This window comes from Ranitomeya imitator, chromosome 5, assembly GCF_032444005.1.
Source record: "Ranitomeya imitator isolate aRanImi1 chromosome 5, aRanImi1.pri, whole genome shotgun sequence".
In the NCBI taxonomy this organism is placed as follows: domain Eukaryota; kingdom Metazoa; phylum Chordata; class Amphibia; order Anura; family Dendrobatidae; genus Ranitomeya; species Ranitomeya imitator.
This window is the reverse complement of record NC_091286.1, coordinates 664,035,588-664,055,714: the sequence shown is the minus strand read 5'-3', so window position 1 is coordinate 664,055,714 and position 20,127 is coordinate 664,035,588. Positions and strand designations below refer to the sequence as shown.

The window sequence follows — 20,127 nt, the reverse complement described above, 5'->3', positions numbered from 1 at the left end:
TGCTGAGCAGAAGTAGGATTTCAGCATCTGTGTCCAAAGGTGGGATAACACTGGCTAGGTGCCTTAAGTGTGGTTAGTGGAAATCTGCTTCCGGGGTAGGGATCTCATCCCTTTGGTCTGGTATTTGATCGCATTCAATTAGCGCAGGTAGAGGTATTTATTCGTCTCCATTGACAGGAGAAGCAATGAAACCTTGTGCTCTTCTGCCACTAGTCTCTATGCGCCCCGAGCAAGTATTCAGAGTGTAGGGCGTTGCTGGTCCCTTGATTCTAAAGGCTTCAAAGAACTTAGGTCCAGCTAGGGATTGATTGCTCTGATCGTCAATGATGGCATACATTTATACTGCCTTCTCTGCTTGCCCTTCTGGTTAAACTCTGATTAGGCATATCCTGGCACAGCATTTAGCACGTTGATTCTCCCCACATACCTCTGAGCACGAGCAGGAAAAAGCTGTGGTGGACTTGGTGTGATTCTGTGGCTCCCCGCCATGGCTTGTAGCGTGACTAGAGGTAACTGTGACTGCTGGATCGCTGGTGGCTGAGGCTAGGTGCAAGGCTGATGGGTGTCTGTCGCTATGACACTCTTCACACTTATTGGCAGATTTACAGTCCTTGGCCATGTGTTCTGATGAAGCGCAGCACTTGAAACATACCCCAAGATTGCTGAGGATTTTCTTGTGCTCCTGCATGGTTTTGGACCTGAAGCCTCTACATTTGTTCAGTGAGTGTGGTTTTTTGTGAATGGGACACTCATGATTGAAAGACTTATCTCTTGACAGAATAGTTTACCGGCAGGTACTGCAGGTGATGGCAGGTTAGTCTTTCTGACGCTTACACTGTTCCCCAAGTCCTTGCGTCTATGTGTGATGCTTTCATACCTTGATGAAGGTGTTGCTGGAGCTGCAATGTTAGACTCCAGGAAGTCGAGGCTAGGATCGTTCCTCATTTATGCCTGTTCGTTAATGAACTTGCAGAACTGAATTTATGGAGGAAAGGTGACATCATGTGACCTTTTATACCTAGAGACGCACACTGCCCACTTCTCTTGCGGACTATGTGGCAGCTTTGAGACGATTGGGTTCACTCCATGGGCAGTGTGCAGGTAGCACAGTCCAGACAGACGAGGGTCTCTTTTAGCAAGCTCCAGCTACATAAGCAGATCACTTAAGTCCAAAAGTTTGTGGGCTTCCTTAAGGTTTATCCGTGTAACGTTCTGCAGTCTCTTGAATAGGGACTTTTCTATGGCTTCAGTGCTGCCATAGTTTTTTTCGAGTCTCTGCCAGGCCGCAGCGAGACCTGCTTCAGCCTGCCCCACATAGACAGTCCTAAGACTCTTGATACAGTTTGTGGATTCCGGACTCAACCATTTTACCATGAGGTTGAGCTCCTGCTCTGCGGATAGGTTGAGATCAGCAATGTCAGCCTTGAAGGTTGCTTTCCAGGCTCTGTAGTTCTCTGAGAGGCTAGTGCTGATTATCTCCCTGCTCACCATGAACCTGGCAAACTCGGACATGTTTGATCCTTCACTCCTTGATACTGTATTAGCTTGCGGTGCCCCTGGGGCGTATAAGCTGTGTGGTGTAGAAAGGTGAATTGTTCCCTGGTAAAATGATGTTGCTGCAGGGTTGAGCTGTGGTTTAACCTCTGGAGATTCCGATGACTGCTGCTTGAACTGTGGAGGCGGCTGGAGTGCGCCTCGTGGTCATCTTGTTGTGATGACTGATGACTGCTCCTGAGAGGGTGCATTATGGCATTGGTCTTGGGTCTCTGCAGGGGCTGTGGGCGATACTGGCAACATAGGTTCGGCTGACTTGGATGTTTCCGCAATGTTGGGATGAACGTCGCTGGAGAACGTGTGTGCTGCCGGTATCGGTTTCTGCACGTAGTTGCTGGTACAAACTGCTGTGTCGTCTTCTTCCTGTGGTCGCAGGCAAATAGGGTCAAGGTTTTGCTTCAATGCTTGCTCGAGTATTTTTACTTCGGCTAATGCAATTTCTTCCTCCATTTCTGTTTAAAGAATCTTTGCTCGAGCCTCTGCTTCTGCTTGGAGAATCCTTGCTGGAGCCTCTGCTTCTGCTTTCTACACTTATGCTTCTGCCTCTACTTTCTTGACGTCTGCCTCTGCTTCTGCTTCTGCCTCTGCTGTCTTGACTTCTGCTTCAGCTTTCTTTTCTGTGTAGAAACGTCTTAGTTTGTACCGCTCTGTGTTTAAACGGGCCTCTAGGATTCTGTCGCTGAGAGCTGAAGTTCTTGAGCAGGATGATTTGTATGACCGAACAGAGTGTTTAGACGAGGCTGACCAGTGCGATCTAGTTTCTTGCAGATGGGCGATACGAAGCTCCACTTTATCTTTGGCGTCTTGCAGGAGGGCATCCCTTTCTCTGTCTGTGGAATCTGCCTTGCTTAACTCTGATAGAGCTTCGTTGATTTTAGAGTCTTTTAGGAACGCAGCGTACTTTGCGGACAGTCTCTTGTATCTGCAGTGGGCCATGTCTAGCTGTCTTATAGTGTCCTGTAAACTCGCTGCATCATCTTTGTGGCGTTGGATGCTTGACATGAGGGAGGCAACTCATTCCCATAGGTCGTCCAGGTTGTCATTGAATTCATCCCTTGTGGAACGGTAATTCTCAAGGACCTTTAATGTTGGCTTAATGGAGCGTACTGGTCGTGCATCTGGTTCTGCTGCGGAAGTGGGCTCTGCTTCCCGGTCTTCATAATGGACAGTATTGGGTTGTATTTGCTCTGTTTAAACATTGGGGAACTGCATAAGGTCCTTTTCGGCCATTTTGATTTAAGGTGCGCTGTCTCTTTAAGAAACTGAACTTTTGAATTGGGGGCTGGAAATTGTGGTGCAGCTTAGTTCCGACCCTCTGATAAGATTCCCAAGGTGCTTTTGGAGAATTGTGGGGTTCTGCAGTCCGACAATCTGCAGCGATGTGGTATAATACACAGAGAGTCTTTATGTACAATGCAGTCTGAGGTGATGCTTATATCCCTATCCATGTGCCCAAGCTCTGCCTGCTCACATACTGCCCTACTCTGCTAAGAAATCTCCACAAGAATGAATGAGTAACAAGCTGCCATACGGAAAAAGGCAATTGGGTGGCAACAGAGTAAAGTATAACAACATACATGGAACAGCACATTCTGTTTTGCTTTACAGGCACATTATGCAGGATAATTGTAGGTGTATTTATTTTCTTAGGCCAGTCTCACACGTCCAGATAATTCCGGTACCGGAATTATCCATGTCCGTGTGATTTCCGTGAACATCAGTGTGGCACACGTGCGGCAGCCGTGTGCCGCCCGTGTGCCAACTGGGTACCACACAGAGCGTGCAGGAGACAGCACTTCAAGTAAGCGCTGTCCCCTGCATCTGGTGCTGAAGCCGCCATTCATATCTTCTCTACAGCAGCGTTCGCTGGAAAGAAGATATGAAAAATCCTTTTTTTTTTCTCCTCGTGTTTAAAATAAAGATCCCTGTCGCCATCCCCCTCCCACCTCCTGTGCGCCACCCCGCTGTTAATAAAATACTCACCCGACTCCCTCGTAGCGTCCTGTCTTCGCCGCACCTTCTCCTGTATGAGCGGTCACGTGGGGCCGCTTATTACAGTAATGAATATGCGGCTCCACCCCTATGGGAAGTCGAGCCGCATATTCATGACTGTAATCGGCGGCCCCACGTGACCGCTCATACAGGAGAAGGTGCGGCGGGGAGAGGACGCTGCGAGGGAGCCGGGTGAGTATTTTATTAACAGCGGGGTGGCGCAGAGGGGGTGGGAGGGGGGTGGCGACAGGGATCTTTATTTTAAACACGAGAAAAAAAAAAGGATTTTTCATATCTTCTTTCCAGCAAACGCTGCTGGAGAGAAGATATGAATGGCCGCTTCAGCACCACGTGGGGGGACAGCGCATACAGTAGCGCTGTCTTCTGCATGGCACATGGACTGCACATGGACAGCGTCCGTGTGCGGTACGTGTTTTACACGGACCCATTGACTTTAATGGGTCCGTGTAATCCGTGCGCTCCCACGAACACTGACATGTCTCCGTGTTTTGCACACGGACACACGGTCCGTGAAAACACGCTGACATGTGCAGTGACACATTGCTTTCAATGTGTCTACGTGAGTCAGTGTCTCCGGTACGTGAGGAAACTGTCACTTCACGTACCGGAGCCACTGACGTGTGAAACCGGCCTTATAGGAAATAGTTAACTATAGAAGGGTGTAGTAAGTGAGTGCATAGTGTTAGGAATGGCAGAAGGGCCCGGGCGCCTGAACCATCTGCATGGTTTATAGGCCCAGGACGTCACAGCAGACTTGTAATATTAAGGAAGCAGTGAAGCCCAGCCAATCGGGGATCCTTAGGACAGAAGAACAGTATGAAGTATCAATGTTGCAGCATTTTGGAAGAGAAGAAAGAAAGCAGTCCGGAAAGAGTACAGGGTGCAGATTGTCCAATATATGGCAGGTCACTGCGTGGGCTGATGCCCTCCGATCAGGGGCGAAACGGATGAAGGGACCCCCAAATACAGTGAGCCTGGACAAGGAGGTTGCTGCAGTACCGCCAAAGGCGCTATTGCCCCATAATGTACTGGAGGACGTGGCAAGTAGTGCAGGGAAAGATGAAGATACATGTGATGTACAACCTGTGGTTAATGCTGTGAAATACTATGATGTGCTGAGAAATGGAAACAGTAAAGATGTTCAGTTTCAAGTTGAAATGGACTGTGTCTCAATTCTTGCAAATTCGGCTGGAGAAAGCCTTTAGTGGCGCAGAAGAGAACCTGACGATGCTGGACCTGAAAACACAGGTATGCTGACTAAGGGACACTATATTTATGTGAGGGGAGGCCAGGGTGTGATGGAGCATAAGTCCTCAGCCATGACTACCACCGAGCCTACGATCGGCCAATAGCTACCACATGTGTATATAACCAGCTCCAGTTGTAGGAGAGCGTGGACCACCAATCTGAAAATCCTCACCACTGGTCTGTGCTATTCATGGACATGTTGGGTCCTCCAGTCAGTTAGATTTAATTTGTAGCTGAACTCTGTTATGGGGAAACCTTGCTCCATGTGACAGCAAATCTCAAAGAAAACAATTTCTTGGCCCGAATATCTGGGCGGATTGTAAATATCACATTACATTTTCAGTGTTATGTAAGGTGAATTAGAACTGCAAAATCACAGAGAAGAGCAGGATCAGTCGGGGACATTTCATCAACAAAGTAAGAATAAATGCTGAGGGATAGAAAAATAATACTGAGAATACAGAAGGATTTTAGGTACGCTAGGATAGATTTATAGATATTCTGTGGAAGGAAAGAAAGAAAGGCATGCAATAAATGCAATAAATAAATAGATATAGATAAGATAATGTTTATAGATGTTTGCACATTTCTTTGGAATTCTTTGGAATGCACTACCTAGGTTAATACGATTAATCCCCAATCCCCACAGTTTTAAGCGTGCCCTAAAAACTCATTTGTTCAGACTGGCCTACCGCCTCAATGCATTAACCTAACGATCCCTGTGTGGCCTATTTATAATAAAAAAAAAAAAAAAAAAAAGGTTCCTCGCATCATGTTCTCATACACTTTATGCAGTTAATAGCCCTCTGTGTCTGTACTGCTACATACTTAGGCAGGTAACTGGTTCATGCAGCTTTACATGAACACCTGAGCCTTACACTATAGCTGGTCCGAATAACTATAGCAATTGTTACCATCCACCTCTCGTGTCTCCCCTTTTCCCCATAGTTTGTAAGCTTGCGAGCAGGGCCCTCACTCCTCCTGGTATCTGTTTTGAACTGTATTTCTGTTATGCTGTAATGTCTATTGTCTGTACAAGTCCCCTCTATAATTTGTAAAGCGCTGCGGAATATGTTGGCGCTATATAAATAAAATTATTATTATTATTATTATTACATTTATATGCTTCTCTTTGTCTTTCTACAGAAACCCTTCCTGGCATTATGATCCCATCTGATCCCATCACATTGGTTCTGTCTATTATTTTATGTCTTTTTTTTGTCCTGTTCTTCTTTGGATGGAAAAAAAATGCTTATAATTTGCCCCCCGGACCTCGACCGCTACCAATCATTGGAAATTTGCACATTCTAGACATGGAGAGACCACATCTGACAATGCACGAGGTAACATTCAGCTGTTTGACTTTTTTATCCTAAATGGTTATGATTCTGTGACCTGGAAGGAATTGGAATATATTAAGCCACATAATGAAGAGTGTAAATATTTAAAGGGTTTATTTATTGTAGATTTCCTTCACACAGTTTGTTTGTATTTTTTGGCTTGAATATATATTCTATATATGTATATATGCTCAAAAAAATAAAGGGAACACTAAAATACCACATCCTAGATATTTCTGAATGAAATATTCCAGTTGCAAATTTTTATTCATTGCATAGTGGAATGTGTTCAGAACAATAAAACATAACAATTATCACTGTAAATCAAAATGAATATCCCATGGAGGTCTGGATTTGAAATGATAATCAAAATCAAAGTGGAAAATCAAATTACAGGCTGATCCAACTTCAGTGGAAATGCCTCATGACAAGGAAAAGATGCTCAGTATTGTGTATGACCTCCATGTGCCAGTATGACCTCCCTACAATGCGTAGGCATGCTCCTGATGAGGCGGCGGATGGTCTCCTGAGGGATCTCCTCCCAGACCTGCACTAAAGCATCCGCCAACTCCTGGACAGTCTGTGGTGCAACGTGACTTTGGTGGATGGTGCGAGACATGATGTCCCAGATGTGCTCAATCGGATTCATGTCTGGGGAACGGGCGGGCCAGTCCATAGTTCCAATGCTTTCATCTTGCAGGAACTTTGGATACACTCCAGCCACATGAGGTCTGGCATTGTTCTGCATTAGGAGGAACCCAGGGCCAACCGCACCAGCATATGGTCTCACAAGGGGTCTGAGGATCTCATCTCAGTACCTAATGGCAGTCAGGCTACCTCTGGTGAGCACATGGAGGGCTGGGCGGCCCTCCAAAGAAATGCCACCCCACACCATTACTGACCCACTGCCAAATTGGTCATGCTGAAGGATGTTGCAGGCAGCAGATCGCTCTCCATGGCATCTCGAGACTCTGTCACGTCTGTCACACTTGCTCAGTGAAAACCTGATTTCATCTGTGAAGAGCACAGGGTGCCAGTGGACATCGGGTACTCAGACCATCCTCATGGAGTCAGTTTCTAACCATTTGTGCAGACACATGCACACTTGTGGCCTGCTGAAGGTAATTTTGCAGGGCTCTTGCAGTGCTCCTCCTGTTCCACCTTGCACAAAGGTGGAGGTAGCTGTCCTGCTGCTGGGTTGTTGCACTCCTCCGGCCCCCTACACATCTCCTGGTGTAATGCCCTGTCTCCTGGTAGCACCTTCAGCTACTGGACACTACACTGACAGACACAGCAATTCTTCTTGTGACAGCTCACATTGAAGTGCCATCCTGGATGAGCTGCACTACCTGAGCCACTTGTGTGGGTTGCAGAGTTTGTCTCATGCTACCACGAGTGTGAAAGCACAACCAACATTCTAAAGTGACCAAAACATCAGCCAGAAAGCATTAGTACTGAGATATGGTCTGTGGCCGCTACCTACAGAACCACTCCTTTATTGAGGGTGTCTTGATAATTGCCAATAAATTCCATCTGTTGTCTATTCCATTTGCACAGCAGCATGTAAAATTGATTGTCAATCAGTGTTGCTTTCTAAGTGGACAGTTTGATTTCACAGAAGTTTGATTTACTTGGAGTTATATTCTGTTGTTTATGTGCTCCCTTTATTTTTTTGAGCAGTGTACAGTGTATATATACTGCATCTTGCCTATATGGGTATAGGGATATATTACACTCTTTGGTATAACCTATAGAATGTACCGTACATACTGCAGTCGCAGTTTCACTAATATAATGTATACAGACTGCTGTACATACATTATATAGATGATACTGCTACTGCAGTATATAATTGCATTATCACTTATACCGTATATACTTGAGTATAAGCCGACCCGAGTATAAGCCGACCCCGCTAATTTTGCCACAAAAAACTGAGAAAACTTAATGACTCGAGTATAAGCCTAGGGTGGGAAATGCAGCAGCTACCGGTAAGTGTCAAAAGTAAAAATAGATACCAATAAAAGTAAAATTAATTGAGACATCAGTAGGCTAAGTGTTTTTGAATATCCATATTGAATCAGGAGCCCCATATAATGCTGCATAAAGTTTATGATAGCCCCATAAGATTCTCCATATTAAAATATGCCCCATATAATCCTGCATAAAGGATAGTAATGGCCCCATAAGATGCTCCATAGACTCATTTGCCCAATATAATGCTGCACAAATGTTGATTATGGCCCCATAAGATGCTCCATAAAGATATTTGCCCCATGTAGTGTGGCACAAACGTTATGGCCCCATAAGATACTCCATACAGACATTTGCCCCATACAATGCTGCACAAACGTTAATTATGGCCCCATAAGACGCTACATAACGATATTTGCCCCATATAGTGCTGCACAAACGTTAATTATGGCCCCATCAGATGCTCCATACAGACACTTGCCCCATACAGTGCTGCACAAACGTTATGGCCCCATAAGATGCCCCATACAGACACTTGCCCCATATAGTGCTGCACAAACGTTGATTATGGCCCCATACAGTGCTGCACAAACATTGATTATGGCCACATACAGACACTTTCCCCATATAGTGCTGCACAAATGTTATGGCCCCATAAGATGCTCCATACAATCACATACTCACCTCTCCATCGCTCAGGTACCCGGCACTTTCAATACTCACCTGACTTCGTTCCGGCGCCGCTCCATCTTCAGCGTCTTCTGCACTGATGTTCAGGCAGAGGGCTCGCACTAACCACGTCAACGCGCCCTCTGACCTGAGCATCACTGCAGAAGACGCTAAAGACAGAGCGGCACCGGAACGGGGAGCAGGTGAATATCGCGCTGCGCTCCCCCTCCCCATTATACTCACCTGCTTCCCTGGTGCTGCAGCTTCTCCCTGTACTGAGTGGTCACCGTTACCGCTCATTACAGTACTAAATATGCGGCTCCACCCCTATGGGAGGTGGAGCAGCATATTCATTACTGTAATGAGCGGTACCATGTGACCGCTCAGTACAGGAAGAAGCTGGGGTGTCGCGGAGCCAGGGTCCTGCAGGGACCGCACCAGGAGCAGGTGAGTATAATTAGACAGCCCCACTCCCCCTCCCCTGCCGACCCCTGGGTATGACTCGAGTATAAGCTGAGAGGGGGACTTTCAGCCCCCAAAAATGAGCTGAAAATCTCGGCTTATACTCGAGTATTTATGGTGTATTGTATATACAACAGTTAATATACATTAGACAGGTCAAACTGCAAATGCTGTATATACAATATACAGCATAGGTGATACTGTGATAGCAGTGTATAGTCATGGTATATATATATACGCCAGTAGGGTTGAGCAACTTTTACTTTTTTAGGATCGAGTCGGGTTTCACAAAACCCGACTTTGTCAAAAGTCGGGTCGGGTGAAATCGGCCGATTATTGCGAAAAGTCGGGGATCGACCGAAACACGAAACCCAATGCAATTCAATGGGGAATCAAAGTTGGCAGTGAGTGGAGGACAGGAAAACACCTACAGTGCCCATTTTAATGTCAAAAACATCAATTCTTGTCACTTAAGCTTGTCAATCTTAATTTACCTTACAATAATAATAGTTAGGCATTGAAAATTGGGTGTCATTTGGCTAAAGTTGTGGGGGCTAGGGCTGGGTCAAGTTTTTCGTGGGCCAAGGAAACGCGGACTACGTCAAGGCGGTGGAACAGGGAGAGGTAAGTATTAAAACTTTGCAAGTGCTATGATCCTGAGCAAGCAGGGGGGGGGGCCCACTCATTCGCATTGGCACTGGCACAGGGCCCCTCAAAGTACGGCGGTGTGTTTGACGGCTGGGGCGCCTTCCACTGACAGAGACACTTTTGCGTACTATGTGGGGCCCTGTGCCAGTGACGTCGCCAACGAGTATGCCCCCCCACCTGATGTAGGAACCTGCACTTTCATCTGCACATTCCTCTTTGTCCCCGTGTTAGGTGGTATAGTATGCGGGAAGGGGAACCTGACTTTCAGCAGGGTCAGATTCTGGCTGTGTAGAGTGAAAGGGGAATGTAGTGGTCAGGGTCAATGTACCAGCAGACTCATGTAGCAGTGGCTGGCCAATGGGCAGGATGAGGGGGAAACACAGATAAAGTCCCAAAGAATAAAGTAGGCTAAATGCAGTTCAAAATTGGTCACAGGCGGCATAGCTTTGTTCAGTGGAGGAAAACTGTAATGAGTGGCAGACACAGTTAGTAGGCCCAAGTAATGAAGTGGGCCAAATGAAGTTCAAAATTGGTAACAGGAGTAAACAGGCAGCACTGCTTTGTTCAGTGGAGGAGAACAACAAGCAGCGGCAGACACCGTTAGTCCGCCCAATCAAACAAGTTGGCCAAATGTAGTTTAACATCTGATATAGGCCGAAAGCTTGAAGATTGAAGCTCAGACTTGTTCAGTGGAGAACACCAGGCAGCGTCAAACACCCTTATTAGGCCCAACCAAACAAGTAGTAATAATGCAGTGACATATGTGATATAGGCCGAAAGCGTGAAGATTGAAGCTCAGATTTGTTCAGTCAAGAACACCAAGCAGCGTCACACACCTTTATTAGGCCCAACCAAACAAGTAGTAATAATGCAGTGTAATATGTGATATAGGCCGAAAGCCTGAAGATTGAAGCTCAGATTTGTTCAGTCAAGAACACCAAGCAGCGTCAGACACCCTTATTAGGCCCAACCAAACAAAGTAGTAATAATGCAGTGTAATATGTGATATAGGCCGAAAGCCTGAAGATTGAAGCTCGGATTGGTTCAGTCGAGAACACCAAGCAGCGTCAGACACCCTTATTAGGCCCAACCAAACAAGTAGTAATAATGCAGTGACATATGTGATATAGGCCGAAAGCCTGAAGATTGAAGCTCAGATTTGCTCAGTCAAGAACACCAAGCAGCGTCAGACACCCTTATTAGGCCCAACCAAACAAGTAGTAATAATGCAGTGACATATGTGAGTTAGACAGAAAGCCTGAAGATTGAAGCTCAGATTTGTTCAGTCAAGAACACAAAGCAGCGTCAGACACCCTTATTAGGCCCAACCAAAAAAGTAGTAATAATGCAGTGTAATATGTGATATAGGCCGAAAGCCTGAAGATTGAAGCTCAGATTGGTTAAGTCGAGAACAACAAGCAGCGTCAGACACCCGTATTAGGCCCAACCAAACAAGTAGTAATAATGCAGTGACATATGTGATATAGGCCGAAAGCCTGAAGATTGAAGCTCAGATTTGTTCAGTCAAGAACACCAAGCAGCGTCAGACACCCTTATTAGACCCAACCAAACAAGTAGTTCAAATGCAGCGTAATGTGTGATATAGGCCGAAAGCCTGAAGATTGAAGCTCAGATTTGTTCAGTCAAGAACACCAAGCAGCGTCAGACACCCTTATTAGGCCCAACCAAACAAGTAGTAATAATGCAGTGACATATGTTATATAGGCCGAAAGCCTGAAGATTGAAGCTCAGATTTGTTCAGTCAAGAACACCAAGCAGCGTCAGACACCCTTATTAGGCCCAACCAAACAAGTAGTTCAAATGCAGTTTAACATGTGACACCGGATGAAAATTGTGGCTCAGCTTTGTTCAGTGGAGGACAACTGTAATGGGAGGCAGACACAGTTAGTAGGCCTTAATAAATATGCAAAATGCAGTTTAAAATTGGTAAGTGGAGTACACAGGTGGCATAGCTTTGTTAAGTGGAGGACAACTGTAATAAGTGGCTCAGACAGACAGAGTAGGGCCACAAATTAAAAAGTTGGCTAATTGCATTTCAAAATTGGTAAGAGGAGTACACAGGCGGCATAGCGTGGTTCAACGGAGGAGGACAAGTGTAATTAGTGGCTCTGACACACTGAGTAAGCCTAAAATAAAAACGAAGGCTATATTCAGTTCATAATTGGTAAGAGGACTACAGAGGCGGCCTTGCTGGGTTCAGCAGTGGAGGACAATTGTTGTCAGAGTGTGACACAGTTACTAGGCCCAAATAAGAAAGTCGGCCAAAATTGGTAAGAGGAGTACACAGGCTGCATAGCTTGGTTCAGCGGAGGAGGACAACTGTAATGAGAGGCTCAGACAGAGTGAGTAGTCCTAAAATAAAACAGTTGGATGAATGCATTTCAAAATTGGTAACAGGAGTACACAGGCGGCATAGGTTTGTTCAGCGGAGGACTGTTGCAATGTGTGGCGCAGACAGACAGACAGACAGACAGAGGCCTAAACTAAAAAAAGGTGGCTTCATGCAGTTCAAAACTGCTACCAGGAGTAACCAGGCGGCCTAGCTTGTTTCAGGGGGGGACAGTTGCAATGTGTGGCTCAGACAGACAGAGGACTAACATTAAGAAAAGGTGGCAAATTGCAGTTCAAAACTGCTACCAGGACTAACCAGGCGGCCTAGCTTGTTTCTGGTGGGGGACAGTTGTACTGTGTGGCGCAGACAGACAGACATAGGGTTGAGCGACCTTGACCTTTTTAGAGTCGAGCCATGTTTCGCGAAACCCGACTATCTTAGAAGTCAAGTCGAGTGGAATCGGCCGATTATCGCGAAAAGTCGGGTATCGACCGAAACACGAAACCCAATGCAAGTCAATGGGGGAGCATAGTCGGCAGTGAGTGGAGGCCAGGAAAACACCTACACTGCCCATTTTAATGGCAAAAACATCCATTCTTGTTACAGAAGCTTGTCAATCGTAATTTAGCTTATAATAATTGGAAGGCATTTGAAATTGGGGGTCATTTGGCTAAAGTTGTGGGGGGTAGGGCTGGTTCAAGTAATTAGTGGGCCCATTAAATCTGGACGACGTCACGGCAGTGGAGCAGGGAGAAGTAAGTATTTCAACTTTGCAAGTGCTGTGATCCTGAGCAAGCAGGGGGGGCCCACTCGTTGGCATTGGCACTGGCATAGGGCCCCTCAAAGTACAGCGGTGTGTTTGCACGGCGGGGGTGCCTCCCATCGGCAGCAACACTTTTGCGTATTATGAGAGGCCCTGTGCCAGTGACGTCGCCAACTAGTATTCCTCCCCCCACCTGATGAAGGAACCTGCACTTTCATCTGCACCTTCCTCTTTGTCCCCGTGTAAGGTGGTATGGTATGCGGGAAGAGGAACCTGACTTTCAGCAGGGTCACAATCTTGCTGTGTAGCGTGCACGGGGAATGTTGCGTTATGGGTCAATGTACCAGCAGACTCATCTATCACTTGCTGGGCAATGGGCAGGATGAGGAGGAAACACAGATATAGGCCCAAAGAATAAAGTGGGCTAAATGCAGTTCAAAATTGGTAACACAGGACTAACCAGGGGGCATTGCAGTGGAGGACAACTGGAATGAGAGGCTGACACAGAGAGTAGGCCCAAATCAGTAAGTAGTCGAAATGCAGTTCAAAATTGGCAACCGTAGTAAACAGGCGGCACAGCTTTGTTCAGTGGAGGAGAACAGCAAGGAGTGGCAGACACCGATAGTAGGCCCCAACCCAACTAGTAGGCCAAATGCAGTCTAACATTAACAACTACTTAACGAGAGCCTGAAAATGGAATTTCAGGACAGGAAACCAGGAGAACAGCAAGGAGCGGCAGACACTGTTAGTAGGCCCCAAACCAACTAGTACGCCAAATGCAGTTGTTCCATTTAACCACTATTTAACAAGAGCCTGAAGATAGAAGCTCAGGAAAGGCAACCTGGAGAACACCTTGGAGTGGAAGACACCGTTTCTACACCCCATACCCAATTTGTAGGCCTAATGCAGTGTAGTTTCCAACAACTACTAAACGAGAGTCGGAAGACCGAAGCAATGGCGAGGAAACCTGGGGGAACACCTTGGAGTGGAACACACCGTCTCTACACCCCATACCCAATTTGTAGGCCTAATGCAGTGTAGTTTTCACCAACTACTAAACGAGAGTAGGAAGATCGAAGCAATGTGGACGAAACCTGGGGAACACCTTGGAGTGTAACACACTGTCTCTCTACACCCCATACCAAATTTGTAGGCCTAATGCAGTGTAGTTTGCAACAACTACTAAACGAGAGTAGGAAGATCGAAGCAATGTGGACGAAACCTGGGGCACACCTTGGGGCGGCAGACACCGTTAGTAGGCCCTACCAAAGTTGTAGCCCCAATGCAGTTTTAAAATTCCTAGAGGCTGAAAACAAGACTATTCACGCCCAGCTTTTTCCAAAGGAACACAGCTGTATTGAGTGGCGCAGACAGACACAGGTAGTAAGCCTTAAACCAAAAATGTGGCTCACTGCAGCTTAAAAAAGGTTACAGGGGTACACAGGCAGCATTGCTCTGGGCAGTGGAGGACAATTTCAATAGTGGACCGCAGACAGACTTTGTACGCCTACTATTAAAAAAAGGATGCTCTATGCAATTAAAAATAGGTTCCAGGGGTACACGGGCAGCAGTGGTCTGGTCAGTGGAGGAGTAGTAGAAAGAACGGGCCGCAGACAGGCTTCGAAGGCCTAACATAATAAAATATTGGGCTGTAGGCACTTTTAAATAGGTTCCAGGGGTACACAGGCAGCAGTGGTCTGGTCAGTGTAGGAGTAGTAGAAAGAACGGGCCACAGACAGGCTTCGAAGGCCTAACATAAAAAAATATTGGGCTGTAGGCACTTTAACATTGGTTCCAGGGGTACACGGGCAGCAGTAGACTGGTCAGTGTAGGAGTAGTAGAAAGAACGGGCCGCAGACAGGCTTCGAAGGCCTAACATAAAAAAATATTGGGCTGTAGGCACTTTTAAATAGGTTCCAGGGGTACACAGGCAGCAGTGGTCTGGTCAGTGTAGGAGTAATAGAAAGAACGGGCCGCAGACAGGCTTCAAAGGCCTAACATAAAAAAATATTGGGCTGTAGGCACTTTAACATTGGTTCCAGGGGTACACGGGCAGCAGTAGACTGGTCAGTGTAGTAGTAGTAGAAAGAACGGGCCGCAGACAGGCTTCGAAGGCCTAACTTAAAAAAATATTGGGCTGTAGGCACTTTTAAATAGGTTTCAGGGGTACACGGGCAGCAGTGGTCTGATCAGTGTAGGAGTAGTAGAAAGAACGGGCCGCAGACAGGCTTCGAAGGCTTAACATAATAAAATATTGGGCTGTAGGCACTTTTAAATAGGTTCCAGGGGTACACAGGCAGCAGTGGTCTGGTCAGTGTAGGAGTAGTAGAAAGAACGGGCTGCAGACAGGCTTCGAAGGCCTAACATAAAAAAATATTGGGCTGTAGGCACTTTAACATTGGTTCCAGGGGTACACGGGCAGCAGTAGACAGGTCAGTGGAGGCCTAGTGGAAGGAGGGACCGCAGACAGGCTTCCAAGGCCTAACATAATAAAATTTGGCTGTAGGCTATTTAACATTGGTTCCAGGGGAACATGGGCAGCAGTAGACAGGTCAGTGGAGGCCTAGTACAGCCGGGTACAGCCGGGACCAGCTGCTTCGAAAGCATCACCAAACCGCGCGCCGTAATTTTTGCCTGTAGGACATTATTGCAAGAGAGCTTGGCTGAGTAGATTACACAAGAAGGAAAACACACAGCAAGTCAGCAGGATCTAGGAGCAACATGGCAGATGTGACAACCTACATGGTGAGCTGCAGCATGTGCTACATGTTCACAGATCGACCAGAAGAAGAATCCAATTTCACCTGTCAGAAGTGTAGACTAGTGGCCCTTTTAGAAGAAAAGGTGCGTGGTCTGGAAGAAAGAATAGCAACTTTGAAACTCATCAAAGAGAATGAAGACTTTCTAGACAGAACAGAAGCATCTCTACTGGTCACAGAAGGTGCAAAAAGTGTCAGAGAACCTCCAAAAGCAGATGAGTGGAAGCATGTGACCAAAAGAAGCAAGAAGACTATGGAGAAATTACCAACCACACAACTGAAGAACCGATATCAAATCTTTGTAGAGGATGAAGATGGCACACCTAAGAATGAAGCAATACCAGCAAGCAAAAAAGAAAAGGGCACACAGCAACAAGTGACAGCAAAAAGTACAGCCAAGAAGCAACGAAGAGTGGTGGTGGTGGGAGACTCACTACTGAGAGGCACCGAAGCAGCCATCTGCAGACCGGACATAACTGCAAGAGAAGTATGCTGCCTTCCAGGTGCGATGATCAAGGATGTGACCGATAGGATACCAAAGCTCTTCAGCTCCAAGGACGTCCACCCATTTCTTCTGATACATGTTGGCACCAATGACACGGCAAGGAAGGACCTACCGACAATCTGCAAGGACTTTGAAGAGTTGGGGAAGAAAGTAAAGGAACTGGATGCACAGGTAGTTTTTTCTTCTATCCTTCCAGTAGACGGGCATGGCACCAGGAGATGGAACAGGATCCTTGATGCAAACAACTGGCTAAGACGATGGTGCAGACAACAAGGATTTGGATTCCTGGACCACGGTGTGAATTACTGGTATGATGGACTCCTCGCCAGAGACGGACTACACCTCAACAAACCTGGGAAACACACATTCGCCAGAAGACTCGCTACACTCATCAGGAGGGCGTTAAACTAGAAGAAGAGGGGACGGGAAGAAAAACATTAGACTCGAACAAAGACGACCCAGGAAAACATACTCAGAAGGGAGGTAAGAACATTTCTAAAACAATCCACAGTGAGGAGATTGGAACAAAACAAAATCCTCTAAACTGCATGCTCACAAACGCCAGAAGCCTGACAAACAAGATGGAAGAACTAGAAGCAGAAATATCTACAGGTAACTTTGACATAGTGGGAATAACCGAGACATGGTTAGATGAAAGCTATGACTGGGCAGTTAACTTACAGGGTTACAGTCTGTTTAGAAAGGATCGTAAAAATCGGAGAGGAGGAGGGGTTTGTCTCTATGTAAAGTCTTGTCTAAAGTCCACTTTAAAGGGACTCTGTCACCTGAATTTGGCGGGACTGGTTTTGGGTCATATGGGCAGAGTTTTTGGGTGTTTGATTCACCCTTTCCTTACCCTGCTGCATGCTGGCTGCAATATTGGATTGAAGTTCATTCTCTGTCCTCCATAGTACACGCCTGCGCAAAGCAATCTTGCCTTGTGCAGGCGTGTACTATGGAGGACAGAGAATGAACTTCAATCCAATATTGCAGCCAGCATGCAGCCAGCAGGTAAGGAAAGGGTGAATCAAACACCCCAAAACTCCGCCCATATGACCCAAAACCAGTCCCGCCAAATTCAGGTGACAGGTTCCCTTTAAGGGAGGATATTAGCGAAGGGAATGAGGATGTCGAGTCCATATGGGTTGAAATTCATGGAGGGAAAAATGGTAACAAAATTCTCATTGGGGTCTGTTACAAACCCCCACATATAACAGAAAGCATGGAAAGTCTACTTCTAAAGCAGATAGATGAAGCTGCAACCCATAATGAGGTCCTGGTTATGGGGGACTTTAACTACCCGGATATTAACTGGGAAACAGAAACCTGTGAAACCCATAAAGGCAACAGGTTTCTGCTAATAACCAAGAAAAATTATCTTTCACAATTGGTGCAGAATCCAACCAGAGGAGCAGCACTTTTAGACCTAATACTATCTAATAGACCTGACAGAATAACAAATCTGCAGGTGGTCGGGCATTTAGGAAATAGCGACCACAATATTGTGCAGTTTCACCTGTCTTTCACTAGGGGGACTTGTCAGGGAGTCACAAAAACATTGAACTTTAGGAAGGCAAAGTTTGAACAGCTTAGAGATGCCCTTAATCTGGTAGACTGGGACAATATCCTCAGAAATAAGAATACAGATAATAAATGGGAAATGTTTAAGAACATCCTAAATAGGCAGTGTAAGCGGTTTATACCTTGTGGGAATAAAAGGACTAGAAATAGGAAAAACCCAATGTGGCTAAACAAAGAAGTAAGACAGGCAATTAACAGTAAAAAGAAAGCATTTGCACTACTAAAGCAGGATGGCACCACTGAAGCTCTAAAAAACTATAGGGAGAAAAATACTTTATCTAAAAAACTAATTAAAGCTGCCAAAAAGGAAACAGAGAAGCACATTGCTAAGGAGAGTAAAACTAATCCCAAACTGTTCTTCAACTATATCAATAGTAAAAGAATAAAAACTGAAAATGTAGGCCCCTTAAAAAATAGTGAGGAAAGAATGGTTGTAGATGACGAGGAAAAAGCTAACATATTAAACACCTTCTTCTCCACGGTATTCACGGTGGAAAATGAAATGCTAGGTGAAATCCCAAGAAACAATGAAAACCCTATATTAAGGGTCACCAATCTAACCCAAGAAGAGGTGCGAAACCGGCTAAATAAGATTAAAATAGATAAATCTCCGGGTCCGGATGGCATACACCCACGAGTACTAAGAGAACTAAGTAATGTAATAGATAAACCATTATTTCTTATTTTTAGTGACTCTATAGCGACAGGGTCTGTTCCGCAGGACTGGCGCATAGCAAATGTGGTGCCAATATTCAAAAAGGGCTCTAAAAGTGAACCTGGAAATTATAGGCCAGTAAGTCTAACCTCTATTGTTGGTAAAATATTTGAAGGGTTTCTGAGGGATGTTATTCTGGATTATCTCAATGAGAATAACTGTTTAACTCCATATCAGCATGGGTTTATGAGAAATCGCTCCTGTCAAACCAATCTAATCAGTTTTTATGAAGAGGTAAGCTATAGACTGGACCACGGTGAGTCATTGGACGTGGTATATCTCGATTTTTCCAAAGCGTTTGATACCGTGCCGCACAAGAGGTTGGTACACAAAATGAGAATGCTTGGTCTGGGGGAAAATGTGTGTAAATGGGTTAGTAACTGGCTTAGTGATAGAAAGCAGAGGGTGGTTATAAATGGTATAGTCTCTAACTGGGTCGCTGTGACCAGTGGGGTACCGCAGGGGTCAGTATTGGGACCTGTTCTCTTCAACATATTCATTAATGATCTGGTAGAAGGTTTACACAGTAAAATATCGATATTTGCAGATGATACAAAACTATGTAAAGCAGTTAATACAAGAGAAGATAGTATTCTGCTACAGATGGATCTGGATAAGTTGGAAACTTGGGCTGAAAGGTGGCAGATGAGGTTTAACAATGATAAATGTAAGGTTATACACATGGGAAGAGGGAATCAATATCACCATTACACACTGAACGGGAAACCACTGGGTAAATCTGACAGGGAGAAGGACTTGGGGATCCTAGTTAATGATAAACTTACCTGGAGCAGCCAGTGCCAGGCAGCAGCTGCCAAGGCAAACAGGATCATGGGGTGCATTAAAAGAGGTCTGGATACACATGATGAGAGCATTATACTGCCTCTGTACAAATCCCTAGTTAGACCGCACATGGAGTACTGTGTCCAGTTTTGGGCACCGGTGCTCAGGAAGGATATAATGGAACTAGAGAGAGTACAAAGGAGGGCAACAAAATTAATAAAGGGGATGGGAGAACTACAATACCCAGATAGATTAGCGAAATTAGGATTATTTAGTCTAGAAAAAAGACGACTGAGGGGCGATCTAATAACCATGTATAAGTATATAAGGGGACAATACAAATATCTCGCTGAGGATCTGTTTATACCAAGGAAGGTGACGGGCACAAGGGGGCATTCTTTGCGTCTGGAGGAGAGAAGGTTTTTCCACCAACATAGAAGAGGATTCTTTACTGTTAGGGCAGTGAGAATCTGGAATTGCTTGCCTGAGGAGGTGGTGATGGCGAACTCAGTCGAGGGGTTCAAGAGAGGCCTGGATGTCTTCCTGGAGCAGAACAATATTGTATCATACAATTATTAGGTTCTGTAGAAGGACGTAGATCTGGGGATTTATTATGATGGAATATAGGCTGAACTGGATGGACAAATGTCTTTTTTCGGCCTTACTAACTATGTTACTATGTTACTATGTTACTAGTGGAAGGAGGGACCGCAGACGGGCTTCGAAGGCCTAACATAATAAAAATTGGGCTGTAGGCACT

General features: G+C 45.6%; 1 protein-coding gene across 8 annotated transcripts in view; it reads left to right on the top strand.

The window, feature by feature from the left end:
- The window catches only part of LOC138638716 (cytochrome P450 2K6-like), a 302,578-nt gene that overhangs the window by 61,164 nt on the left and 221,287 nt on the right, over window positions 1-20,127 (top strand). For 5 of the 8 annotated variants that reach the window (XM_069728233.1, XM_069728234.1, XM_069728236.1 and 2 more), the window contains one exon: window positions 5,962-6,158. In XM_069728233.1, coding sequence (XP_069584334.1) covers window positions 5,962-6,158 — 197 coding nt within the window. Of the gene's footprint in view, window positions 1-5,175; window positions 5,290-5,961; window positions 6,159-20,127 lie in introns of those variants that run through there. The other 3 variants (XM_069728240.1, XM_069728235.1, XM_069728239.1) reach the window with 2 other exon arrangements.